This window comes from Rhinatrema bivittatum, chromosome 2, assembly GCF_901001135.1.
Source record: "Rhinatrema bivittatum chromosome 2, aRhiBiv1.1, whole genome shotgun sequence".
Classification (NCBI taxonomy): domain Eukaryota; kingdom Metazoa; phylum Chordata; class Amphibia; order Gymnophiona; family Rhinatrematidae; genus Rhinatrema; species Rhinatrema bivittatum.
Genome location: NC_042616.1, coordinates 59,372,223 through 59,400,135, shown reverse-complemented (window position 1 = coordinate 59,400,135; position 27,913 = coordinate 59,372,223). Strand labels below are relative to the sequence as shown.

The following is a 27,913-nucleotide window of genomic DNA, read 5'->3' as shown; positions in this document are numbered from 1 at the left end:
ACGAAGTTAGGGGCACAACACTGATTTCCAGCGCTGCCTACATAAGTTAGGAGGAGAGTGAGTAGCAGTCCTAAATTTAGGCAGCTTTGGTTTTAGGACCCTAAAGTTAGGCACCTACATTCAGCTGAAATTAGGCACCTAACTTAGGTGCCCAAATTTAGTTTAGTTTTTTTTTGGTTTTTTTTTAATACTGGTCTCTGTGCTACAATATTTTAAAGAATATGCACTGTACACAAAATGCAACTGTAAAGCCGTTCACATTATTCACTTTCATAAAGCCTCAAGTCCAGACAGTTTAATTAAAGGAAAGACAGAATGAAGGGAAAACACCAGACGTTATTTTACTGTCTCCTTCAGTACAACAGAGTGCCTCCAAGGATCAGAGCCGGAGGAAGAGAGGAGAACTTGCATGGGCAAGGACACCACTACCCCATGAAAGGCGAGGCCCACGGGAGCTACTCAGCTTTTTACATCCACGGTTCTTGGCCTTTATCGCTTAAAGGGGAATTTTAAAAACATTTCGTGTACAAAATATAGCATATTCGTGCGTAAGTAGCCTCTACTCAAGTATTCAATGTTTTATAAAAGTCGAAAATACGCGCATATGGTCACTTTCCCATGGGCGTGTTGTACATGTGTGAAAAAGGGGCAGGGTAGAGGCATGGCTAACAGTTACGCACATAAGTCGCTATTTTAAAAGACACTTACACATGCGTACGTTTTCAAACTTACACATTTTTACAGCTGCAAATTATCAGGTGTAAGTGACCTTAAATGTATTTATTGTGTAGTACTGACCGGCCTGGGAAGACTACAGGGATTTCGGCTGAAGAACCAGAAGGGTCTTGCTGACCTGGACAAGGACTTGGCAAACTGGTAGACTAATTGGTAAACTGGTTAGTTTCCTTGACGTGCGCATGTTTTAAAATCGGCTGACTTAGGGCTTACGCAAATAAGTCCTAGTTTACTTTCACATGTAAAATATTCGCATGTATATACAGGTAGATAAAGTACACGCATTCAGTCCATTGATATGCTTGGTTTCCATGCATGGCATGTATTCGCTCGTAAGCCTACATACACGCATATGTTGCATGGTAGATTTTATAAAACACGCACATATCATACACGCATATTATAAAATACTACAGCAAATATGCGCATGGACACATACATGCTGCCGCACAAAGTTGTTTGAAAGTTATCCTCCCATTGTGTCATGTTGCTAGTGAACTGACTGTTCAGTAGCCAGAATTTGATAATCTTAACATCTATGCATCAATTCTGCACCTTCCCAAATAATTCAGCTGAATGGAAGAGGTCCCAACAGAGTCACAAGTACAGCTTCCTAGGCCTCAGGCTGAATGCTACCATTTTAAGTGCTACAGCAACAAAGACAATCCAATCATCAAGTAACTTCTTGATAGGTCCCATCAAGGGGTTGGAGGGTAACAGGAAACCGTGTCAACTAGAGGAAGCACAAAATAACAGAGAAAAGTATTCTTCTATTCCAAAGCTGTTGCCTTCTCAGTCAGGATAATATATAGAGCTACCTTTTGAACTACAAGCCCATAGATTTAAATGCCGCTTGTACAATTGTAAGTTTTGCATACAACTATTTAAAAAACAAATCCATCAATTAAAGTTCAAAAAGGGTGGAAGCATGTAAGTGATCTAGACAATGACCCCAGATGCCATAAGGAATCAGTTATTACCCGCAGACTTCCCAAGAGGGAGCAGCATTCCTTGGGGATTCTTTGAAGACGTCAACTCTGGACCAACCAAGTCATGGGTCTCCTTGTCGTCTTCTGCCTCTTTTCCTTGTGCAGCCACCTGGTGGAGGAGGGGAAGCAGCACACCCATCCCACCGACACAGTTTACCACATCCTGTGGGGAGAATGAGAAGCATCCTGTTAAGCATCCTCAAGTATTTAAGTGGGAACATGCAAAATTAAACCTCACCCCCAATACACATTATGAGGTTGTTACATGATTTACAGCTCATCCCCATTCCATTTACTGGTTAAAAATCTCTCTATACACACCGAGTTACTGCATAGTAAAAACGAATAAAAATATATTATTCTTTAAGGTGCAAACATTATCAAGCAATGCCTTCCTATTACCAGCCAACATCATTTCCTGGACGAGTCACGCAGAAAGAAGAATTTTGATTGCCTGCCCATTTCTATTTTGTTGTCTCACAGCAGTAAGGACCACAGGGTTATGGCATCACCCGATGAATTCAGGAAACCAATGAGGCTCCCAACTCTTGCAGTGCTTTTCATGAAGACATGCACTGTTCCTATTCTTTCCTCAGCAGAACATAAAAGTATATATATATATATATATATATATATATATATATATATATGAAAAATACACTCCAAAAAGAGTGGGATAAAAGCACTTAATATATATATGTACAGTATGTCTACCCTTTCCCGAGTTTTCTCTCTTGGTCCTCCACAGAGAGTCCTCCTCTTCCCTGGATAACCAAGACAGGCAGCGAAGTCTAGATGTGGTAGGTGCCAATTCTGCAGTCGCATATTATCATAGGGACTCATTCTTTAACCGCCTCACACTAGGGCAAAGCCCGCAGGCACTTTTTATCTGCAGGCTTTATCGCAATGTTCAGTGAAAGTACCCACATACTTCTCTCAGGAAAACTATCCACACTCATTTATGCCTGTTATTTTGGTGCAGGTAGTTTTCCTGAGAAAAGATGCAAGCATACTTTTGAAAATTCCAACGTGGATGTGGAAGTGTAAGCCCTTCCCCAACCACACCCCAGGGAACACCTTTTCTCACAATGCAGGTAAAGTCAGGCATGCAGGTGCACTATTTACATAAGTTCACCCACACACAGTGAGGGCTGTTTTCAAAAAGCCAATTTCTGCAGGTGAAAGCAGAGTTGCTTACCTGTAACAGGTGTTCCTCGACGACAGCAGGATGGCAGTCCTCACACGTGAGTGAATCCCTAGATACAGGCGGCCCCTCCCCCAAACAAAAATGGGGCCCAACAAAACAGGTGCCAGTTGGGCACAACAACAACAAGTTTTGTTGGTTACAGGAGAGGAGGCAGCCTGAACAGAAAGAACGGGCCCTAGGAGGAAACAAAGCTGGATTCTGCACCTCTAGCAGGTTCTGAAGGACAGACTGGCCATCCCTATCCAAACAATATTGTGATGTGAATGTGAGGAGAGAACTCCACATCACAGCTCAGCAGATCTCCTCCATGGGGACTGATTGCAAATGGGCTCAAACAGAGTAAGGCTTAAGCTTGACCCCCAAGATGCAATCCCACCTGAACATAAGAAAAGTAGATGCAGTCTGCTAGCCAATTGGAAAACATCTGCTTGTCAATGGTGATCCTCAACTTGGTCTGGTCAAAGGAAGTGAAAAGTTGGATGGCTTGTCTATGGGCTTGTGTCCATTCCAGACAGATGGCCAAGGCTCTCTTGCAATCCAAACTGTGTAGGCCTTGTTCGTTTTGGTGTGAATGGGGCCTGGGAAAGAATGTTGGCAGGACAATGGATTGATTAAAATGAAAGTCTGACACCACCTTAAGCAGGAACACATACACAAGACCACCCTATCATTAAAAAACATAGTGTAAGGTGGATAAGTCACTAAGGCCAGGAGCTCACTGACCCTGTGTGCTGAAGTGACCACCACCAAAAATATGACCTTCCAGGTCAGGTAATTCAGGCAATAGGAGTGCAGTGGCTCATAAGGAGCTTTCATCAGTTGCGCCATCACTACGTTGAGGTCCCAAGACATCGCGGGAGGCCTTAGGGTAGGCTTCAATTGAAGCAGACCTCGCATAAAACATACATATAACCATAGGCTGTACAAAGATGGGTTTACCCTCTACACCAGGGGTCAGGAACCTTTTTGGCTGAGAGAGCCATGAACGCCACATATTTTAAAATGTAATTCCATGAGAGCCATACAATATGTTTAAAACTAAATACAAGTAAATATGTGCATTTTATGTAAGACCAACACTTTTAAAGCACAATAAGTCTCTGAATTCTTTTTAATAACGTTGTTATGCTGTTGCTAACCAATGATGAATAAAGTACTTCTTTTTTTTTTTTTTTTTTTTATTTATCAGCTTTTACAACAAATATACAACTTTATATATTGTATCAGAATATACAGAAATTATAATGTCAATATTGGGCAATTTTCACCCTTAACTTTGAAACAAAATCCAAAGATTCTTATTACAAACATCGTTTTCTTATTACATAGGAAACATAGGGGGGGGAGAAGAAACTATACGAGGAGTAATAAAAGGAAACGATTACAAATTACTAGCCCTGTTATGCATCTCTGACGTCTGTGGGGAAAAAGTGATCGGTGTGCTACTTTTCTTTGGAAGAAAAAATAACTTTTTAGTAGCTGGTATCTCAGTCTGAGGAATCTTCAAAACCTCCATTGCAAATGTTTTGAAAGTTAACAAGGGTATCTCCCCTGCAATTATGGGGAAATTCAAAAGTCTCAAATTTAAATGTCTCATAATTCTCTATCAATTCTATTCTTCTTAAAGATGAAATCCTTTCTGAGACCATTGTAGCATTAATGCTCCAAAAACTTTGGATTTGTGTCCTGTTCAAGTACACCGACCTTTATCATGATTGCAGTGTTTGGAGGTGTTAGCGTAGGTCCGGAGCGATGTGAATTCACTCCCTCTCAGGGGCGCAATCTTAGTCCCCCCCCTGTGAATAAAGTACTTCTTACCATTAATGTGACTTCTGGTGCTGCATGGTTTTGCTGATGGCTTTGTAGTCTGGTTGATACGTGGTGAGGTTAAGCTTCATGCAGGCGTTGAGAGTTCCATCCGTTAAACGTGATCGTAGGTTGGTCTTAATGTTCTTTAGATGTGAGAAAGACTGCTCGCATGCATACGTAGAGCCAAACATTGTCAGTACAGCAATACTCACATGCTGCAGTGTGTGGTATGTGACGGGAAGCAAGTTCCAAGTTTTGATAATCAGCTGGTCTGCGGGTTGAAGTTTTTTCATTTCTCCCCACTTGTGTTTGCTCGCCAGCTCTGCTTGCTGTCGTGCAAGTGTTTCCAAATCTTCATTCAGTGACTTGAACTTATTCACCCACATGTCTGAGGCCTTCAGGTCAGCAGCTTGTAGCTCAAAATCTCTGACGGAGGCACCGGGGATGTAACTTAGGTCGGCACTGTCCACTGTACACTCGTGTGGATGGGTGATGAACCTAAAAAGACAAGTGCGCTCACGAAATTCTCCAAAGCGCGCTTTGAACGAATGCAGGAGATTAGACGTGAAGCCCGCTAGCTGCTGAAGATCAAGATGTTGAGCAGGGTCACTTGCTGTACATGCATCTTTAAACTCTCCCAGTTTTTCAAAGTGTAGTAAACGACCTGTTTCAATGTCGGCAATGAAGAGTTCTAACTTGTTTTCAAATGCAAACACTGCTTGTTGAAGGGATAAGACTGTATTTCCAATGCCTTGCATTTTCACATTGAGCTGGTTCAGATGTTCAGTCATGTCCACGAGATAGTAGAACTTCAGGAGCCACTCAGTGTTAGCTAACTCAGGATGCTCGATGTTTTTCATTTCAAGAAAAGTCCGGATTTCACTCAGACAAGCTGCGAAACGGCTGAGCACCTTCCCTCTTGACAACCAACGCACATTGCTGTGCAGAAGCAGACCAGGATAATTATTCCCAACTTCATCCAGCAGTGTTTTAAACTGGCGATCATTTAAAGCTCGGGCAACAATAAAGTTGACCACCTGAATGACCAGTGACATCACCTCACCAAGCTGCTCGCCACACATCTGAGCACAAAGCGCCTCCTGATGTAGGATGCAGTGAAAACTTAGGATGGGTCTCTTTTCATGTTCACGAAGAAGCGCTACGAATCCTCTGTTTTTCCCCACCATGCATGGAGCACCATCAGTACATACCGAAATAAGTTTATCCATCGGTAGATTTTTTTCTTTAGCGAACTCAGTGAAAGACTTGAATAAATCCTCCCCTCTTGTTGTCCCTTTCATCGGCAAAACAGCAAGACTTTCCTCACGTAGTGTGTCACCGACAGCATACCTTGCAATCACGCTGAACTGGGATAAATGGCTTATGTCTGTTGACTCATCCAAAGCGAGAGAAAAGAATAGTGCTGCATTTATGTCCTTCACTTGTGTTGCCTCAATTTGATTTGCCATCATGATGGTACGATCATGAACAGTTCTTGCCGACAGAGGCATGTCCTTTATTCGTTTGATTATTTTGTCTTTATTCGAAAAGTCGTCAAAAAGTTCACTGGCAACATCAAGCATGAATGTTTTGGCATACTCCCCATCTGTGAATGGCTTTCCGTTTCTCACAATTGCTAAAGCACCAGCAAAGCTAGCCGAATTCCAGTCACCTTGTTGGGTCCAAACACGGAGTTGCTGCTGACTAGCTTGCACTCTGCACAGTAGCTCTTGACATGCTTTCTTCCTGATGTTCCCCGCAGGATATTTCGATGCAAATGTAGTATGGTGTGTGTCGAAATGCCGCTTTATATTTGACCGTTTCATCGATGCAATTTTATCATTGCATATTAGACACACTGCAGAACCTGCTCTCTCCACAAAGGCGAATTCCTCTGTCCATTCCTGCTGAAAAGTACGATACTCCTCATCTTTTTTTCTTTTAGCCATCTTCTTCGATAAAAGGGTTTCTGCAATTACAGGTCGATACAGTAAAGTGCGGCCGCGGTTACCCTGCTTCTAACCCGCTTTCTACCCGCTTTCCGGCCGCGTTAGTCCAACCCGCGATACACAATCCCCTTTAACCTACTCTTACCTATTCCCTCCATACAGTAATCTCTGTATGCAGTGTAACAAAGGAAAAAAGAAACATCACCCATCCTTATAAAACAAATCAAGAAATATAAAATCATCAGCAGTAAAACTGTACTAACAAAAAGAACATATTTTGAAACAGCTGATGAGTGGAATATCCAATATTTAAAAACTCATATAAAAAATTTCCAGATACCAACAAAATATTTCAAAATAGCAGACACAAAGACCCAGTAATGAAAAATAATGATACAAAAATTTTTTTGCTCTGCATACCTGGGAACGTTTGATATCCAGGTGTCCTGAGATTGTTCTGAATTAGCAGGAGGCGGGGTGGTTTGCTTGGAACTTTCTCCTCTCTCAGTCACATACCAGCGCTCTCTCTCACACTGGCTCTTAATTACACACCTATACACACATGCTCTCAGTCACTCACATATACACATACTTTTTCTCTCTCACTTATATAGGCTCTTAATTACACATTTACACACATGCTGTCTATCTTTTCACGCTTACACACACACACACACACAGGCTTTCAATCACATAAATACATGTTGTCTTTTTCTCACACACAGACTCTCATTCACATGCTTACAAACATGCTCTCTCTTTCTCTCATTTACACACAGGCTCTCAATCACATACTCACATGCTCCATCACCTAAATCAGCTCTCAAATCACACACAGACACACATGATCTCTCTCTTACTTATACACACAGGCTCTTAATCATACATACACATGATTTCTCTCACACACAAAGGATCTCAATCATACACACATACTCTTTCACACAAACAGATTTTCAATCACAAACTTACACAAACAGGTTCCCAATGGTAAACTTACATTCATGCTCTCTCTCTCACAGGCAGGCTCTCAATCACAGACATACTCTCTTTCACATATACAGGCTCTCAATCATTCACATACATGCAATCTCTCACTCACACACACAGGATCTCAAACACACATGCTTGCTCGCTCATTCACTCTCTCTCTCCCCCACCCCCACCCCGGGAACTCGCGGCAGCAGCAGCCTCCTCACAACGCTAACCTCCTTCGTTTTCAGCCCTCGCGGAGGCGGAGTCCCATCGGCCGCGGTTGAAACTCTTATTTACCTTTGATCCACGCTGCACAGTCTTCTTTTCGTCGTGCACACACCCAATGCTCTCCACTTCCTCTCGGGCCACGGGGGGGGGGGGGGGGGCGGGAAGAAGAGACCACACTAGCGTCGTCTCTGCTTCCCGCGCACGCACCCGATGCTCTCCACTTCCTCTTTCGGGCCAGGGGGGGGCGGGAAGAAGAGACCACACTAGCGTCGTCTCTGCTTCCCGCGCATGCACCCGATTCTCAACGCTTCCTCTTCCGGGCCGCAGGGGGGAGGGGGGGCGACTCCAGCTTTTCGGCTGCGTTCCGCCCGGGCTGACAGCATTTTAAGCCCGGGCGGAGGAGGACCGGGGAGCAGCTGGGTCAGCGGGGGACAGGAAAGTGTGGCGATACTTGTCTGCGAGCCAGATGCAGCCCTCAAAAGAGCCAGATCTGGCTCGCGAGCCATGGGTTCCCGACCCCTGCTCTACACCATGGTAATATGTGCCAATTGCACTCAGATTAACCCTAATGGAGTTGGTCTTCAGACCAGCTTCCAAAAGGTGTAGAAGGTAGTCAAGCAGTTTCTGTGACGAGCAGGAGAAAGGATATAGGGCCTTCTGCTCATATCACATGCGAAACCTCCTCCACTTCAGTCCAAAAGACTTTCTAGTGGAAGGCTTTCTAGAAGCTACAAGCATGCGACACAAGTGGTTGCAGGATCAGCCTTTCAACATCCAGGCTTTGAGTGACAGGAAAGGGGATTGTGCAACTTCCCTTGATCCTGAGTGATGAGATTTGGAGAAGCCCCCAGTCTGATCGGTTTCCGGATGGACATCTCCCAGATGAGTGGAAACCAAACTTTTCTTGGCTAATGAGGGGCTGTGATGATCATGGTCCTTTTGCCCTTGTGAAGCTTCATCAAAGTCTTTACCACCAGTGGAGCTGGAGAATTTGCGTATAGGAGACCCGTGCCCCAATGGTGGTTGAAGGCATCTGAGACTGGTCTGCTGTATTCTCTGTATAGGGAGCAGAATTGAGGAACCTTCCTGTTCCAAGGCACTGCAAACAGATTGGGCTTCCCCACAGGCAGAAGATCCAATTCACAACCTCTTGATCCAGAGACCATTCATGGGGGATCTGAAGGAGCAACTCAGTCTGTCCGCAATCACATTCTCCATTCCAACTCATGGCCCTGAGCACTGTCCCATGGGGAGGGCCCATGACCATATCTGAACCGCTTCCTGACACAGGAGATTACAATCTCATACCTTCCTGCTTGTTGATATACCGCATAGACACTTGGTTGTCTGTCTGTATCAGCACAATTTTGTTGGACAACCCACCTCTGAAAGCACATAGAGCATACCTGATTGCCTGGAGTTCCAGAAGTTGATTTGACACAGTTGTTCCTGAGCAGACAACAGACCCTGGGAGCAGAGCCCAATTTAGATCCAAGGACTCTGGAAGGATAACCCCAATTTCCCAACACCAGGACAGAGTCTCTGAGAGATGGGGTAGCTCGGATGCAGTCCTGTAGATCCTGCGTTGCTTGTCACCACTGGGACCTTAAAGTCCATTGGGCTCTCTGCATGTGTAAATGTGTTAAGGGAGTGACATGTATTGTTGCAGCTATGTGGCTCAAGAGCCTTAACATGTCATGCTGAAACTTGCCGGCTTGCTTGAATCTCTGCTGCGATGGTCATCCAATTGATGGCCCATTCCCAGAGCAGGAAGGCCTTGGCTTGAGCCATGTCTAGCAGGGCTCCAATGAAGTCCAATCATGGTGACAGCCTGAGATGGGTCTGGGGCTGGTTGATGACAAACCCTAGTGACTCCAGCACCCGTATGGTCAAGCACATGGACTCTTTGGCCCCTGCCCGAGAGGTGCTCTTGACCAGCCAATTGTCCAGATAGGGGAAGAAGGACTTCCAGTCTACAAAGGTGAGCTGCCACCATGGTTAAACATTTCATCAAGACACATGTGGCTGACGCTAGCACAAATGGCAGAAGGCAGTATTGGAAGTGCTGTTTTCCCACCATGAAACCGAGATACTTCCAGTGCCGGGAAAAATCTCAAAGTGAGTGTACGCATCCTTCAGATTGAGGAAGTAGCCAGTCTCCTTTTTGCAAGAAGGGGATAAAGGTGCCCAGGGAACCATCTTGAACATTTCTTTTCTTAGAAACTTGTTCAAGGCTCTTAGGTCTAGGTTGGGATGGAGATCCCCTGTTTTCTTTAAAATCAGGAAATATCGAGAGTAGAACCTCCACCCTCTTTGCCCTGGTGGTACAGGCTCGACTACTCTGGCCATTAAGAGGGAGGAAGCCTCCACTAAAAGCACTTACTGACGTGCCACCGGTCCCCAAAAAGGGCTTGGGGGTTGGGGGGGGCAATCTAGCAGAGCATTCAAAAGGTTTAATCTACCCTCCTTGAACAATGGTGAGGACCCACGGGGAGCATAGCCGAGGTATGGCAGACTCTGCTATGCTCCCTGTGATCCAGTTTAAACCCATCCTTAGAGTTAAAAAAGCAATAGCTGAGGCTTGGGACCCTCTATGGCCTGGGATGGCTACAAGGGACCTGTTGCTGCTGACGGGGCTGAGGTGGTGGATATCTCAAAGACCCCCTGAATGAGGAGGCTGGGTCCTTAGTGCCAGCGGAGAGCTGCTGGAGTGTTGCATGGTGGTCCCGGATTTGGGCCACCGCGTCCTTCACCTTATCCTCGAAGATATTCTCTCCAGTGTACGGCAATGTCAACGAGTCACTCCTGTGCTGCCTGACAGAGATCCGAAGCCCACAGGCAGGTTAGTCTACAGGTGCCAATCCCTTCTGCAAAGACTCTCAATGCAGTCTCAAAAACATCATAGGTCAATCTGACCCAGTGTTTTCCGCACTCCAGACCATTATGCACCAGCGACTGTAGAGTGTCCTGTTGCTTCTGAGGTAACTGCTCTGTCACTTCCTGCACCTGCTGCAGGATGTCAGGTATATACTGGACCATGTAGAGCTGGTAGGCCGCTATGTGGGTGAAAGGATTGGCACCCTGAAACACCTTTCTCCCAAGAGCATCGATAGCCCTCTGATCCTTCTCCAGGGGTGCTGAGGAATGGGTCCAAGTGCACATAGTCTTCTTGAGAGTGAATTTGACAACCATCAATTGGAGAGGCAAATGACCCTTGTCAAATCCAAAATCCTTCTGGACGAGATAGATTAAGCCTTCATATTGACTGAAGGGCACTGAGAGCAGGTGTTAACAGTAACTCCAAAGGATGTCATGCACTGGGACTGCCATGATCTCCTTAGGTGACGTCACGTACCAAAGAATATCTAGCATTTTGTGTCGGGTATCCTCCGTTTGTAAATGAAAAGGGATGGCCTTCACCATCAACTGGATGAAACCTGCAAAGGTGAGATCTTCAGGTGAAGACTTCCTTCTGTCATTGGGAGGAGATGGTTCAGAGGGGAAGCCCCCCAATGCACTGGAGTCCAAAACATTGGAAGAATCAACCCCCAGGAGTCACAGAGAGCCTCTTCCTCACTGTCAAAGCAGGGGACAAATGGCTTAATTACTCTCATAGGTGACAACAGCAGATAAAGATCAATTGGCTTATTCATTTGTATTCCTCTCTCTCTCTCTCTCTCATCCCAGGTTCCTACCACTACCTTCCATATCTGTCTCAAGCAGGTTTAGATCAGCAGCACGTAGTACGCGTTGAAGAACCACTGCTATGATTGAGGCCATCTAGCCAAATAAGTGAGAACACTATTCTGTGTTTCAGATCCAATTGATCCCTCCATTATCAGTGACACCTTGTCTTCCGGCAGCATGACGAGCTCTGTCAGCATACAGAATCTTGATCCAGATCCTCAGTTAGGAATAGGAAATGTTTTTCCCAATTGATGATCAGGTTATGAGCCATCTTTACAGATATTATTAGCTTGTTCCTTACTAAGATGGCTTTCTGATATGAGACAGCTCTCATCTCATGAAGATTCCTGTAGTCCTAGTGATTCTATAGCCTGTATTCTATACGGCTATAGAATCACTTGGACTTTCATGAATACCCTTGGTACTGTCACTAGTCTGAAGAATAGCAGTCTGTCCTGAAACTGGCAATTATTCACTGCCACCAAATGAAGAGATTACGTGCTCCACAAAGTACATCTAACGTATGTATTTAAAGTCTTCATTAATGTTTAGATTACTTACCTGGTAATCTTCTTTTCCTTAGTGTAGACAGATGGACTCAGCATGAATGGGATAGTATCCCATTCGTACTGAGTCCATCTGGCTACACGCCAGGAAATGTTTAGATTACTTACCTGGTAATCTTCTTTTCCTTAGTGTAGACAGATGGACTCAGTACGAATGGGATACTATCCCATTCATGCTGAGTCCATCTGGCTACATGCCAGGAAATCATCTATCACTATTCTAGGCAGGTTACAAAATAACCACCAGTCTGAGGGCTTGAAAAACAAGAGGCCAGGGATTATGTTCCAGAAGTCCAATTCTACCACTGTCCTGTTCAGCCAATTTAGATCCACCACTGGACTAAGCTCTCTGGACTTCTCGGATAAAGTAACCCGGGACTATTACTGAGTGCAACACAGCGAAAAGAGCTACTACAATCACACTGCGAACCGTACTCATGATGGCCACCTTCGCTTCAGCCGTGACGTAATAGTAACAAAGATCTATAAATGGAATGGGGGTCTGCGTGCTTCTCACTCCGGCAAGACTAACACCATAACCAGAGAAAAGGAACAGGAGCAGTGCAGCTCTGCAGTGAAAAACATCATGAAGGTTGGAAATCTCGCTGGTGTCTTGAGTCCTGCGGGGCTTGGTGTGGATGATATATCCGTACGGGTCCAGACAAGGTGAGATCCTCTAGAGTTTGCTTTTCATTTTTTCATCAAAGAACCCCTAATGTACCAGCATCCAAAAAATGTGACAGAGAGAGAGAGAGTGTGTGTGTGTGTTGGAGAGGCAAACATATACATCAGGGATTGCTAATGGGATATGCTGAACTTTTAAAATGACTGGGAGATACCAACAAAATCTGTTATTTCATTGTGTGTCATTTCCAATCCAAAACTCAAAAAACTTAAGTTTTTGTTCTTTTTCGACAAAAATGAATTTAAAAATTGAAATGAAACCAGAATCCAATCAAAACAAATATTTTCCCCATGCACATCCTCAACTGGCAATCCTTATTGCGATGCCTAATGCCAAAAACCGGCAACACCGCTATGTCAACCGTCTGCCTCCCATTCCAATAAGGTCCTACCACACCAGGAAGAGGGATCACTTTGACAAGATCCTCCCAGTGCTATACACGCCTCCCCCACACGCTGCTCCAATCTAGAATGCCAGCCCATGAATTCTGAAAACGATCACGATGCATGAGAGCGGCTCAGCTGGCTGGCAAACTTTGAAATGATTGTGGTGCTGATATTCTAAGCCACAAGGGCGTGCCAACAAGGAAGTGCCTGCATACCAATGCTGGGCATTGCTAACCTGATTGGAGGGGAAAAAAATATTTTAAATAGACAGAGAAGCAATGAAAGAAAGAGCCAGAACAAGTTTAGAGACAATGAGAAGAAGACAGACAGAGAAAGAGATCCATAAAGAGTCTGTACCTTAATATCCCAATTCACCACTTTGTGTCCAGTCAGCCTCCCATCAAATAAATGGTTTGGAGAGAGGTCCAAGCAGATGTTGTTTTTACATGCCTGCAAAATGCCAACAAATCCAAAAATGAAAGAATTTTAGGATTGCAATACTAGCAGCTGTGTTTCTATTTTCTTATTTTCCCTTTCTTCTCTAATATTCTATAGGTCTGGGAAATTCCCTCTTCTTTTGTGGACCAGTAGCAACCATATGGAGATATTTATTCTTTTCCTTTATTAACTAAGGCTCCTTTTTTTTTTCTTGTATTTAAATATTTCCAAAGCATGATTTGTCATGCTTTTTCTTTTGTAAAATGCTAAGGGCCTTATTCTCGAAAGCTTTCCTTCCATTCTGTCTATGGGAAAAAAGCTTAGTCGATCAGGCCCTAAATCTGAAGTATTTTATTTTGGAAACTACTGTAAACAGAAAATAATTACATTAAAAAAACAAAACAAGAAAAGAAAAGAAACAATTCTTCATCATGGTTGGCATCATCACAAATGTAATTAGAGAATGTTCTCTCAATTAAATAATTAAAAAATAGGAACAAGGAGAGATTTTATATAGTGGGACGACCTGGCTTCCCATGTGTAAGATCTCCAAGCAGCTGTGTGCAGAGGATGGGCCAAGAGTGTGCAGGGGGGTGAGCACATTTCCTTTTACTCTCACCCCTCCTCTTGGAACACCCCCAGGATCTCCGCTCCATACAAGCCACCGAGCTGCAGGATCACTAGGCCTCAGAATAAAGGGCCTAGTTCACCGCCGGCTCCTTTTGATTTCCTCTCAAAGCTTCTTCACGACCGAAAACCAGAGGGCAAAAGTAAAGACTTACAAATGTTCTTGCTTTTCTCTAAAGTCTAGGCCTGACTCTGAAAGAGGAGGAACCCCCCTTCCCACTCCCACTGGCTGGGGAACGTGCATTTCCCCGAGCAGTGTTGCTGGGCGTCCTCCCTGGCACGGGGTGTGCCAGGGAGGACGCCCAGCAACACCACCGGTACAACCACCTTTATCGTGTGCGCGTTAAGGCATTCGGGGCAGCGGCACCAGCGTATTGTATACCTCACGCCCTGAATGCTCACTCATCTCTTCCAGTTCTCTGCCAAAGCTCACACGGTTAAATTAACCTTTTTTTTTTTTTTTTTTAACTTTAATCAAATAAAATGGCAATTCTCTCAGAAAGACTGCCAGCAGGCTCTGGTCCTCCTTCAGGGGCGTGGAAACTGGAGCCACCAGCTATTCACCCTGAACCGGTGCCAAGGTACAGAGCAATCAGGATCCCCAACCCCCCTGCTCGTTCGCCTCACAAACCAGCGGGGATGGCCCCCACCAGGACCTCACAACCCCCCCGGAAGGCACGCTTAAATTCCTTCTTTCCTCTTCTTTCTTTTTTTTTTTTTTTTTTTAAATCAGACCGCAGACGGCAGGTTATGCACCTCCACCGTCTGCTGGAGACGGAGAAATACCGAGAGGCTGCAGGTGACACCTGGTGGTAGGTGGCGGTATCGGTGAAACTTTCTCAGTCCCCCATCTGCTGGGGGGAGTCTGGACTGATCTGGGTACGTACAGGGAGTGCATGCTTTCACAGCCACTTTCATTTCTGAACATTTTATTTTCCCATTTCCTCCCTCCCCCCCCCCCCCTCCACAAACCTCCAAATACAGTCTACAGAGATCGAGTTGCCCTGGTGGTGTTGCAGGAAGTGGAGGGTGACTGGGAAGACTGGGGGACCCAAGGGATCCCCGATCTAGCAGCAAGGAGCACGTTACTTTTTTAATACGCACAGGGCCAGGCTTCCAGGCTGACCGAAGCCCTGTGCGAAATCTGAAATTGGCGCCTCCCACCTTGGCAGCAGTCCTGACACTGCACTACCTCCTTTTCAGTGACCCCCGGTACTGGACACCCAGGTCTTCCTCCCCTCTCCCCCAACACACGCTCCTTTCCCTCTCTGCCTGGCACCGGTATCCTCCCTGCCCTGCTCTCTTTCCCCCCTGCCCATATAGCACCCAGCATCCCCCCTCCCCCCTCTCTCTCTCCTGGCCAGCAACATCCCCTCTTTTCCTCCTCCTCCCTGCAGGGCTGATCCTTCACCTGCCGCCAGACAGAAGCCTCCTTCCTCCTGCATAGCATTCCCGAGGCTCCCACGAAATATAGAAATTAATGCACGGCACGGCACGTTTCCAGTTATTTTACTGGTCCCATTTCATTTCTCTTGGTTCCTTTTGCATGTTCGCTGCTGGTTTAGAACATCTCTGTCTTCCTCTCCAGGCACCTTTTCTCTGCTTTGTCCCTAATCATTTTATACTTTTCTTTTTTTCTTTCTAATTACCATCCCCAACTTTTGATTAGCACCTCCTTATTTCATTCTTTTTTAAGTTTCAGTATTTAGGAATTTGCAAAACAAAGAACACAGAAATAAAGGTCAACAAACAAAAGAAATGTATTTAGTCCAATAAAAACTTCACCTTTATTTTTTTTATGTCTATTGACCTTTACTTTCATGCACTGATATGGACTAACATGGCAGCCAAGCTACTTTACATAAAACCAAGAATAACCATTTAAACTGGGAGAGAACAACTTTCTGTCCTAGCACATCTCCATTGTCCATGTGCTGAATCCAGGTCCTAAGATGCAAATTTGGTTCTAAGCATAATTCCATGATGTTTGTTGCCATAAGCACAAAATGTGCCGGATCAAGCACAGAAAAGAAGGGTCACAGATGATCCTCAAAGCTCAAGGGGTCATAGATGAACAGGAACACCCAGAGGCGGGAGACACTCTCTGGGCTGGCAACAGGTGTTCCTCTTCCTCTATGACCCTTCTTTCAGCTTCAAGGCATAAAGCCAAGTCCATTTTAGTAAACAACTAAGGAAAAATAATATATTCTTTGACCATACCATTCACCCAATCTTGGATAGGGGTGGAGTGGACAAGGGAGGGAAAGTGAGTACAGGTGACTTGTGCCAGAGGGGGGAGAAAATTCACCAAAAACCCACTGTGGCACGCCCAGCAGAGCGTGGAAAATACCACTGTCTGTAGTTTACCCATGTGCAAACCCTGGGGAAAATGCATTAAATCAGCTCGTAGCAGAGGTGCTCGACCCTGGTCCTCAAGGGCTACAGACAGCCCTGGTTCTCAGGCTCTAAACAATTGAATATTCAGCAGACACATCTGTGCAGATTTGGTCCGAGAACCAGGTTCATTTGCACAGCCCATTTATCTGGAAATCTGGACCCATTTGCATTCCCTCGGGGACCAGGCCCTAACCACACTTCTAGCAGCCACCGAGAGCCCAATTAAAATAAATAATCCCAGATTACACCTTCCTGGGCTGCGGAGGACAGGAGGGTCGTTCCCCCCCCCCAACCACCGAGCCTCTCCTCACCTGCGGAGTGTAGTACAGCAGCAGCTTGTAGCCAAGTTCAGAGAGTTCACCCTCCGGCTTAAACGGGGTCGTAACGTTCGGCCCTGGGTGAGGGAGGGAAGCAGATGATGGTGAAGTTAGGAGGTTTATCCGCAGCCACGTCGAGGGAAAACTCCATCTTACATGCAGAGGGGGGGGGAGAGCGAACGGCATTTCTTATCTATTTAGCACTGGGTCTGGGAGTGTTTAAACCCAGGTTATTCAAACTCTGGTCCTCGGAGGGCCACAAACAGGTCTGGTTTGCAGTGTATAACTGGACCCATCGGGAGGAGGAGCGAGTTCTTGCTTACCTCTCCCCAGGGACTAGAGTTGATTACTGGATTGTTAGGATGAACCCAGCAATACTCTTACGGGAGCACTTGAGCAATCTGTGACTGCCATTATTACAGATACAGCCATTTATCCCTTGACTCCTGAAAGCTCCTCTGATGTAGAGAGTTTGTGGTAACTAAGATGCTCCCTAACCTGTAATTCCTCAGCTTCAACAACCCTGTCAGTCTAACAGGTTGCCACCCATAATTTACCTGCTGTCACGCTCCTTACTCACCGTAAAACTAAATAGTGACACTGTTCTTGCAGAAAGCAGCTGCCTTATGCACTCATCCAACTTGTACGACCTATGAACAACGATAGACCTGTGGCAAAACCTTCCCACCTGCACCCTCACAACAAATGAGGGTGGCTGTGATTCCTTGTCAGATGGGAAGAATAAATATATCAGAGCATTTTTTTTTTTTTAAGGAGATATAAGCCTCCCGTTTTGGCGGAGGTCTTTACATCATTATATGTCCCCAGTGGGGACAAGGAGCAGTGCAGCGACTCCTCAGGGTCTCGATCTGAGCCAAGAAGAGATCAACCTCATCTCATAGCAGAGACCCCATGCTTGCCTCCCACCTCAAAGGAGACCTAAGAGCCCAACGCCCGATGTATCTGATCTGAAGAGAAAACCAGAGAGTATCTGATCCAATGTGCATTTTTACTCTGAGAATAAGAATATACCCAATACAATACCAAAAAAAAAGGTTTATTGAGAATGTCCCGTCCTGTCCCCCCCACTGCCCACGAAAATATGGGAACAGACTAAACCTTGGAGCTTGGACTCACCTGAAGAGAAAAGTACTTTGACTTGGGCTGAAGTTAAGGCTTCGTGGAAGATGGACACTGACCCCAGCTGCCCTCCCAGCGAGGTCGGGGTGCCCCAATCCGTGTCCTGCATCCCTGCCACGATGGTGGACACCAAGCCCTCCCTGGGGTACTGAACGGCCCCCGGACTCCAGGAGTGGCTGGCCGCGGTGGCCGGGAACGACTGAGACCGGCTCAGCGAGGAGTGCGAGGCAAACTTGAGGTCTGGGGAGTGGGAGAGAGAGGTCAAGACGGTGGTTGTCGTCGTCCTGTTGCCGGCAGATCCGATGCAGCAATAGGTGAAGAACTGAAAGAAACCGCAAAGGAGATCAGGTCAGGAAATTACAGACACCGAAGCCCGGCGCGGGTGCCATACGCCTGCTTTCGGAGACCACTAAAAAGAATTAGATCTCTTGTTGATGGGGGTTTTGCAGGAAACCACTAAAAAAAAAAAAAAGAAAAGCTATATATGAAAATAAAGCTGCCCCGAAGATACGCAGACGTGGCTACATGCAGAGCTCACTGCCGCCCCTCATCCTCCGGCTCTCACTCCTGACTGTGCTGTGACTCCCCCCCCCCCCTCCCCACACTCTACCTTCAGCTTCAGTCTGACACTTCCAACCAGCTTCACGGCCTCCGGGGAGGCAGAGAGGTCTCTTGGATTCACCGCACTGCAGCTCTACACTTTTGGTGCTGCTTTGCTAAGCCATTTTGACATGACGAGTCTACAGATGCTTGGATCCTGCTGGTAAAGCCACCTGAAGATGTGTATCTTCGGAGAAGCTTTCCAACAGTCTTCCTAAAATCCAGCACCTGCCTCTGTGACTTACTACCGTACGGCTTTTGCTGTTGCCCTCTCCCCCTTAGATAAGCTCCCTTTCCTCTGAGTGCGTAACCCTCTTTTGGAAAGGCACCTTCCCTAGCCTATTGTCCTCGTATTACTTGGGTTAACTCATTGTATCCCTGTAATGATGTATCTTTATTAACGTACACTATGAGTGCTATAAAAATGAATTCATAATAAAATCCTTCCCTCCCCTCCCTCTTTTCTTCCCTAGCCTTCGCTGCTTCCGATGAACGCCCCCTTGCTTTTGGGTCGCGGCGAAGAGTCGGAAGGTGCCGCAGGGCCTCGGCAGAAGTTGTCTCGGGTGAGGACTCACCTCGTTAAGGGAAGGGAAGCGCAGCTGTGCCACTTTTCTCAGCTGCCCATCCGTGTACAGGTTCACCACGTTGTGTCCAAAGGGGCGCCGTCCAGCGACATGCACGATATCCACACAGTGCTGAGAAACAAGCGATGGGCGCGCATTACACAGCAGAGAAGAGTTAGGGGTAGGCGTTAGGAAGGGGTAGTCCAGTGCTGGAACATGTTTACTCTGGGAAGTAGGGGGAATCTCTGTCCACTGGAGCTTTCTAAGGGCGGGCAAGCCACGCATCTGTCTGAGATGACTACAGGTATGGCTGATCCTGCCTGGAAGCAGGAAGATGGATTAAATGGCTTGTCACCCCCTAAACAAACAAATGAGGCTAAGTGGAGAAACACGCAAAAATATATATTGGACAAAGTTAATGGTACACAACATGGAGAACAAAGTGGGGAGTGGGCAAGAAAGAAAAATACCAGTATCAAAGATATGGAAGAATTGATATCTGAAAGCTTATGAGCACAAATGCTCATAGACTAGGTAACCAAATTCCTCACTTGCACTTCTTGATAGAGGCGGATCTGGATATTATGGCTGTGTGGTAACTTGGGCAATAGCGTCTTGGAAACAGCCCATTTCCTTTTATGCAATTTATTTACAGTGAAAAACACGAGGTACAAAGCAAAACAAAGAAACAATGCAGCTCACCTTAAAGTTCAGGTAGTACACACCTCAAAGACAGCAGGTTTTAGCATAGGCTGGCTTCCTGCTTGCTCCCCGGGGCCTGTCTAACCCTTCTAGGCCCTGAGTTCTCCTACACTGGTGAGGAGCTCCTCTCTTCACCCAGGATTCTTTGTGGGTTTGGATCTTAAGGAGGCGAGACAGCTGTGCCCAGTCCCTTAAGGTAGTCTGAGGGAGTTTCCTATAGACTCCCTCATAGGCTGTCATAGAAATGTGATGGCAAAAAAGACCATACAGCCTACCTAGTCTGCCCATGCACACAACTACTCAGTTCTACAACCCCTACCACTCCCTCAGAGACCTTCTGCATCTATCCCATGCTTTCTTGAATTCAGATACTGTCCTTGTCGCCACCTCTACTAGGAGGCTGTTCTATACATCTACCACCCTCTCTGTATAGAACTGTTTTCTTAGATTACTCCTGAGCTAATCCCTTTTCACCCTCATCCCATGACCCCTTGTTCTAGAGCCTCCTTTCCATTGAAAAGGCTCAGCTGTGCACTGATACCTTGGAGGTATTTAAATGTCTCTATTATATCTCCCCTATCCTACCTTTTCTCTAGGGCATACATGTTTAAATCTTTAAGTCTGTCCCCGTGTGCTTAGAAAGAAGACCACTGACTATTTTAGTAGCCACCCTCTGGACAGATTCCACCGGTTTATAACCTTTTGAAGGTGCAGCCTCCAGAATTGTATTCAGTATTTCAAAACAGGTATCACCAGGCACTTCTACAGAGGCAATGTCACCTCAGTGTTCTGCTGACCATTCCTCTCCCTATGCAGCTAAGCATCTTTCTAGCTTTTGCTGTCACCTTTATCCACCTGTTTGGTCACCTTCAGATCATCAGATATTAATACCCTCAGATCCCATTCTTTCAAGCTTAGAAGAATTTCACCCCTGTGCTGCACTGTTCCTTTATTTTTTTTGCAGCTAAAATTCATGACTCAATTATTTATCACTAAATGTTAGCTGGCAGACTCTAGACTAATCCTCTAGCTGTACTAGATCCCTCCTCATGCTTTCCACAATGCAGACTATTAAACCAGGGGGGGTTTCGAGGACCTAACTCTGGACCGGACGAACTAGTGAAACTGGTCATGGCGAGGATGCGCACCTGTTTTAAAATACTACGATTCACACGGCAGAATCGGGATTTATGCAGCCAGATGCTCGCACTCTTAAAATTACATGCAAACGTGCGCGCATGTGATAAAAACGCCGCGTCCCTGGGCGCACACCGATGCACATGCGTCAATGTGTCCCCACGTGCCGGTTTGAAAGTTACCGACGTAATGTATATTTTATCCAGCAATGCAAGATCAAAAACCTTCTGCACATTGCAGCCTTGCGCTGGCAATAAGGCCGCAGGACTGCGCTGTTCCCCAGACTTGCCACATGCCCCACGGCAAATACCAAGACCCACAGGGCTGCTGATCCATCTCAGCGCCTTCCTCGTCATGCCGGGGCTTCCCTTTCCAGCTCCCAAGTTTATCCTTGTTGCCAACAATCTCCCAGCCGTCGGGGACATTCCAAGACGAGTCCCTTTTGATTTCTACTGTAATTGTATTTAATTTCCTTCTTTAGGCATCCTGGCCTTGCAGAACTGCTTTTGTTAATTCAGCGCGCAGAACCACAAATCCCGGAATCTCCACGGAATGAGGTTCAAACAGCGCTGCAGCCTTAACAGCTCCCACTTCCCTTCCTCCAATCCATACTCCCCCCTCTCTAGACTCTCAACTCTCCTCTACATCTCCTTCTGCCCGGAGCACTCTCCATGCCAGTCCTCCACTCCCCCCCCCCCCCCCCAGTCTCTGCTCCTTGTTCAGGAACGAGGGAGGTTGGCACTCACCCAGGCTGAGTCATTGAAGTGAACTTCGGGCAATGCCACCGTCATGTACTCCTTCTTTGTGCAAACTGCCACCACCAGCATGCCGTCCGTGGTGAAGAACGCCTCAAAGCCCGTCCCGCTGGCCGTGAAAAAGCTATTGCAGGAAGAGGAACGAAAGAAAGGATATGTTTCTTGCAGTAGCAGCACAGGGCTCTCTTTCTAAGCAATTCAGCTGGTAGATAATGATAATAAGTTCCCTCTTTATTCTACAGGAGATATTAGTGAGTAACGCTGTTCAAAGTTAGAAACATAGAAATAGGACTTAATCGTCTTTCTGCCGTCATATCTAGTCTTCCCATCCACAACAAGTGTTTAGCTCTACAAACCCTGAGATCCTCTGTGCTTGTCCATTGCTAACTTGAAATCAGATATGGTCCTAATTTTTGCTACCTCCACTGGGAATCTGCTGCATGCCTTTCTGTAAAGAAATACTTCCTTAGGTTATTCTTCAGTCTACAGCCTTTCACCCTCATCTCATGATCCTTTGTTCCAGAGCCGCCTTTCCATTGAAAGAGGCCTGCCTCTTATGCAACGAAACCTCAGATTGTATGTATTTGACTTCTAGAGTTATAGAGTCAAGATACTGAGTACATCATCTGTCTGATGCCTGCAATCCTCTGGAAATTGCAGTTACATTTTTTTCTGAATCCACTGAGAAAACAGATGTGTATGCAACCTCCCCCCTCCAACCCCGACCCAAATAAACATCTCTTTTAAAAGGAAATAAGCAGCTAGGATGAAACAAAATGATCCATGGAAAAGGAACTCGGGTCCTTGCAGACAAGCAAATCATCTAAGACACTCGCATGGCCTCATTCATTATGCTCAAGTGTTTTTGTGGTTTTAGAACAAATGCTAGTGAAAATGTCTGCTTATAGCCTATTTTTCACAGCATAATAATAAAACGTACTGAAGGGTTCTAGCTCTCAGAAGTGAAACCTTTTTTCTGAACACAGTGCACTGTAAGAAAAAGGTGACCCCCAATGAGAAAACAGAGTTGATAACATGTAGCAGGTGTCCTCCGAGGACAGCAGGATGCCAATACTCACATATGGATGACTTCATCGGATGGAGCCCGGCCTGGAACTTTGACCTCAACGACTCTAGAGCTTTCAAACATGCCCTACTAAGCAAGTGTAGTTATCACCCTGCCCCCTACCTAGGCAGAGACCCTCAGTCCATGGTATAGCTAATACATGGAGAAACCAACTCCCCGGGGAGACAGGTGGGTTTCGTGAGGACTGGCATCTTGCTGTCCTCGGAGAACACCTGTTACAGGTAAGCAACTCTGCTTTCTCCGAGGACAAGTAGGATGGCAGTCCTCACACATGGGTGAATTCCTAGCTACAGGCTGCTGAAAACATGACAAAATGGGAAACCCTGCAGTGCTGAATGCCCCACCTTTCTCCCATTTGCCTGTGAGGCAACCCAACCAAAAATGGGTCTAGATGGGAAAAGAGTCTGATTCTACAAAAGAAAACCAAAGAACAGACTGAGACACGAAACCCGGATGCGTAGCAGAGGCGCCTTAGGCAGGGTCACGAAGCGAAGTCCAGCAAGAAGCATACTTTTGCCTCATGAAAAATTTTATAGTCAGGGTTTCAGATTAGTGAACCCTGACAAACAAAGTAGGTCTAAATCCTCCTGTGTACAGGAAAAGGCCTAGAAAATCAACCAAGAAGAAAAAACACTCTTGGATGAAGACCGCACAGTTTCCTTTGGTGTCGCAGACCACTGAAAAATCGAATTGGGGCCAGAGACCCCTCCAGAAAAAAACAGCAGGCCACTAGCCACTGAAGGACAGAATGTTATTTTCAGAAGTGCGCCCCATGACTGGCTGATAGGCGCAATGGGCAGAAAAACCCGAGCAACAATTGGAAGAAGCGGCAACAGCAGCCAGGTCTGTTGCAGATCTTGCCTGCCAAAGTACTAGACAGATCTGACCACTCAGGACAGACGTCAAGAGGTCAGGGAATGAAAGGCAATCCCTGACCATAATCACTAGCCCAAAACCCCCCCATGTAGGGAAAGCTAGGTGTGAAGCTCACTGTCACTCCACCCTGTCAAGGGTGGGCCTATGCATTGTGTCCACAGGAGAGCTCAGGTGAGCAGGGAGGCACTCTGGTCAACCCAGTAACGTATGAAAGGCTAAAGGCAGTACACTGGCCAGAACTTGGTGAAAAAACAGGGAAAAGGTGGTGTACTGATCCCTGCAGGTATATATATTAAGATGTGCAAAAGCTAATGAGTGGTGGAGACAATGAGCGGTATACAGTAATAGGTACAGACCACAGCAGTAGGCAGTATAGCGCTGGTTATATTCATGGAACCTTGTCTTACAGAGCTCAATCGAAGAAACTTAACATAGAATTAATTTTAATATATTCATTGTTTATTCACAGTTGCTTGAAGAGAACAGATTTTTGGTCCCTTGACACAGATCGTGTTTCATCACATGGGCTGCGTTGGGAGGGACAGAAGCCCAAAGGATGAGCGGTACGGCCAATTATGTAGGAGTGATGAATACGTAGAAGAGCCCTGCAGAGGAATCAGATGAGCTTGTAACAGTTAATAGAGAGTGCAGCAGCATCTCCTGCAGATAATTGTTTTCCAGATTAAATGCAAAGTACTGGGGACGCTAACGAGTGGTTCCAAACAAAGGCAAATTCATGACGGCTCTGCAGGGCTCAGTCAACCCAGTAAAGTATGAAAGGCTAAAGGCCATGAAAATAACCAGCCATATATTAAGATGTTCCATGAATGCCCTAGCTTTTCTCCCCCCTAGCCTCGACATTCCAACCAGAAGTCATAAGGAGCGAAGAACACAAGGAGGCAGACCCTGGGGCTGCAGGGATAAGAAAAAGCCCAACCAAACAACTCACTGCTGATTCCAGTAGGGAGTTTCTCCCCCTCCCTCTGAGGTAGACCTCTGAGATGGTAGGAATAGCCGAAACAGAGAGCGAGCCTCCTAGGGAAGAAATCTTCACCAAGTGACAGAAAGCAGGGATGCCGTAAGTGCAAACCCCCATAGAAACAGGATTTCTTTACTGGCCTGGCAACCCAAGGGGTACCAGGGCATGGTCAGACTGATCACGGAACAGACTGCCCAACAATCTGGCCTAGGTATCAATACCCAATGCCATAATTACGTATACTTTCCCCAAGGAATCACGCATTCCAGTATGTGGAACAACAGTTGCATGAACCAGGACCTCCCTGCCCACAGACAGGGTTATCCCTAAAAGGGGGAAGTATAGCTCATACGACACCACAACAAAAGTAAAGCACCTCTGTTGTGGGTTCCTTCATCCCCTAATTCACGCAACCATGGATATGGCGAGAGTTTGAAAGGCATGCATGCCAACTGGGAAGCAATGGACCAGAACCCTCCTCATTGAGGTGGGGTCCTGCATGCGAGAATGACTGGCAAGAGTTGGCATCTGCAAGAACCACACATTGTGCTCAGCAGATATCAAAGGTGTGTCTCCCGAGCGGCAGAAATCCCTAATCTTTACCAGAAGCTGCTCAGAAGGGGAATCACTGAGTACAACCGAATCCGGAATAATTCCCTCATGAAAAAGATCTGCTGCACCTTAGGTTGAGCTAAGAAAGAGCACTAATGCCCAACTTGCTCTCAGATCTCACAGGTAATAGAAAACCCTTTTTCAGGAAACTCATAACAAGGGCCACCTCCTTGAAGGGCTGGACAACCCAGTGCCAAGGGGGAACCCAAAAGGGTTGCCTCTGAAAAACCTACTTACATCCCCTTTCCGAAGGGACAGGAAAGCAATGGGAATTGGTGCTTCCCGGTTCCAAAAAACTTTCCTACTCTCCAAGAGAGATTGGGTTACTGTTGCTGATCGCTAAGGTTCATAAGCGACCAAACCAGTCACAGGTGGCCAGTAATCCATGGACCAGCAAGAACAGTCCAATGTCCACCGCAGAAGTCCCCCCAATGCCTGCAGGTCCTGGACTGCAAGGATATGCACCAATTCAAAAGAATTGAGGCTGAAGTTTGGTAACAGACCTGCAAGGAATGGAGTCCCAGAGGCTTCCCCCCTAAAGGGATTCAACATAAGCTAACATGGGAGGGGTCAAAAGACATACCCCTCTTCCGTGGGAGGGAAAGACTCCCGACACTACTCTCCTGATATCCACGCCCCTAGTGATTTGACCAGGAATGCAGTCTTAGGTCAGTCTTGTGGCAGCAGCGCACACAACCTGTTGTGTTCACCATGAGGAAAAAACAGAGACACAATTTCACCTACCCTAGAGGGCAACATGCTTTTAAAAGCACGATGACCAGTACTCATGCAGTGTTACCCCATCTTGCAGATGGCACCTGTTAAAGTCGGCAGCTGCGCATGGCTAAGAAGCAATCCAAGAGTGTGTAATGGCGCCCTCCTCGCTAGTGTCCCATGGCACCCTAGGGTGTGACACAAATGAGGAAGCAGATACCTTGATGCAACGATGGTGGTCCTGTTTCCTCTGGCATGGCTGTGCATGGCACTGACAGAGAGAACGCGCCCATCAGTGCCTGTGGCGCTTGGAAGAGTAGATGACCCCTTGACAATGCATGATGCGCTCCACTATTACACTAACTCCTAATGGAGTCAGCCTGTACAGTGTGATGAGGGCATCCCTAGTGCCACTGGGGTTCTGACTATCGCTGTCCCTGATGGTGGCTGGTGTTGACCCAAGGTGCCTATAGTACTTGACAATGCTTCAAGAGGCTGATCATAGCCCTTGAATTGGGGTCATAGATGGCCCACCGCCTTCTCCGCTGTATAAAGGTGGAAGGAAAGACCATGGGTACCAATAGTGCCCATGGTGCTCTGCAGTGGTGCCCTGCAGCATCCAACCGTGTCCACTGATGCCCACAGTGGGAATCTCGTTCCTAGTTCCAATAGCACCCTCGACGCTCACAAGTGACGAATTACATATATGGCACCAATGACACCGAGCCTAGGGCTCCAATGGTGCTTGACTGTGCACCTGCAGACGACAACTGGGTGGCACCCAAAGTCACTGATGACTCACAAACACTGCAGGCCGAAAACGTCCAAGGGTCGGCGGCAACAATGGAGATAGGTGCCCGAAGGAGTCGATGGTCAAGCGGTACCGATGATGCCCATGGTACCCAAGGACAGAGGCCTTGAGGCACCAATGCGTCACTGGATGCCCAAAACAATCAATCGACGGCCAGTGTCCTCAACAGTTCCCCTCAGCTCAGCTATACAACCAAGAGCATCGATGAATTGGGCTCGATGGCATCCATGCCAGTGCCTAAGGCTGACACTAGCCTCAACAGCAACTCCAGCGCTCAGCAGCACCGATGGTGCTCAAAGCCCCGTGGGGCCTCCAATGCCCCATGATCCCAGCACCTTTTGCCATTGTACGGCAGCTCCAGGCACCCGAAAGCCTCAGTGCCCATGGCACCTGACAGCCTTATGCCATCAATGGTACACCTCAATGCCCTTCCAGATACTGCAAAGGGGGTTCATCGGCATGCCAACGCTTGATAGCCTTGAGGGCACCAGGCCATGGTGCACTCTGGATGTCCCAGTGCTCCAGGGTGCCTCATGTCGATGGCAACCCTGGCGCTGCAGTTGCCCCAGGCCCAAAGCCCTTGTGGTCCGAGGCTTCCATGGTGCTCGAGGGCTCTCAAAAACCCCATGTCCCAGCAGTTGAAAGCCTTGAGGGCAATAAAGAGCTCAATGGAGATCCCAGAGCCCCCTGGTGGCAATGGTGGTCGACATCATCAAGAGCAGTCACGAATGGCATCACCGGCAAACATGCCTGATAGCTTCCATGGGGCTGCTTGCCCAGGCTCCTGCTCACCCTTTCACAAGGAGATTGCACTGCCAGCACTGGCAAGCAGGAGGGGAGGCTATGTCGTCCAGGGATGCTACCCATGGAGACTATTCCCTAGAATGTGGGGAGGATGAGCTCTCCCCCCCACAGGAACAGTGCGGTCCTCAATCCCTTTAC

General features: G+C 46.8%; 1 protein-coding gene across 4 annotated transcripts in view; it reads right to left on the bottom strand.

Moving 5' to 3' along the window:
* The window catches only part of NBEAL2 (neurobeachin like 2), a 528,491-nt gene that overhangs the window by 175,662 nt on the left and 324,916 nt on the right, over positions 1–27,913 (bottom strand). For all 4 annotated transcript variants that reach the window (XM_029588231.1, XM_029588232.1, XM_029588229.1 and 1 more), the window contains 6 exons: positions 21,884–22,016; positions 19,311–19,430; positions 18,133–18,457; positions 16,990–17,072; positions 13,574–13,666; positions 1,716–1,887 (listed from right to left, as the gene is read on the bottom strand). In XM_029588231.1, coding sequence (XP_029444091.1) covers positions 1,716–1,887; positions 13,574–13,666; positions 16,990–17,072; positions 18,133–18,457; positions 19,311–19,430; positions 21,884–22,016 — 926 coding nt within the window. The remainder of the gene's footprint in view (positions 1–1,715; positions 1,888–13,573; positions 13,667–16,989; positions 17,073–18,132; positions 18,458–19,310; positions 19,431–21,883; positions 22,017–27,913) is intronic.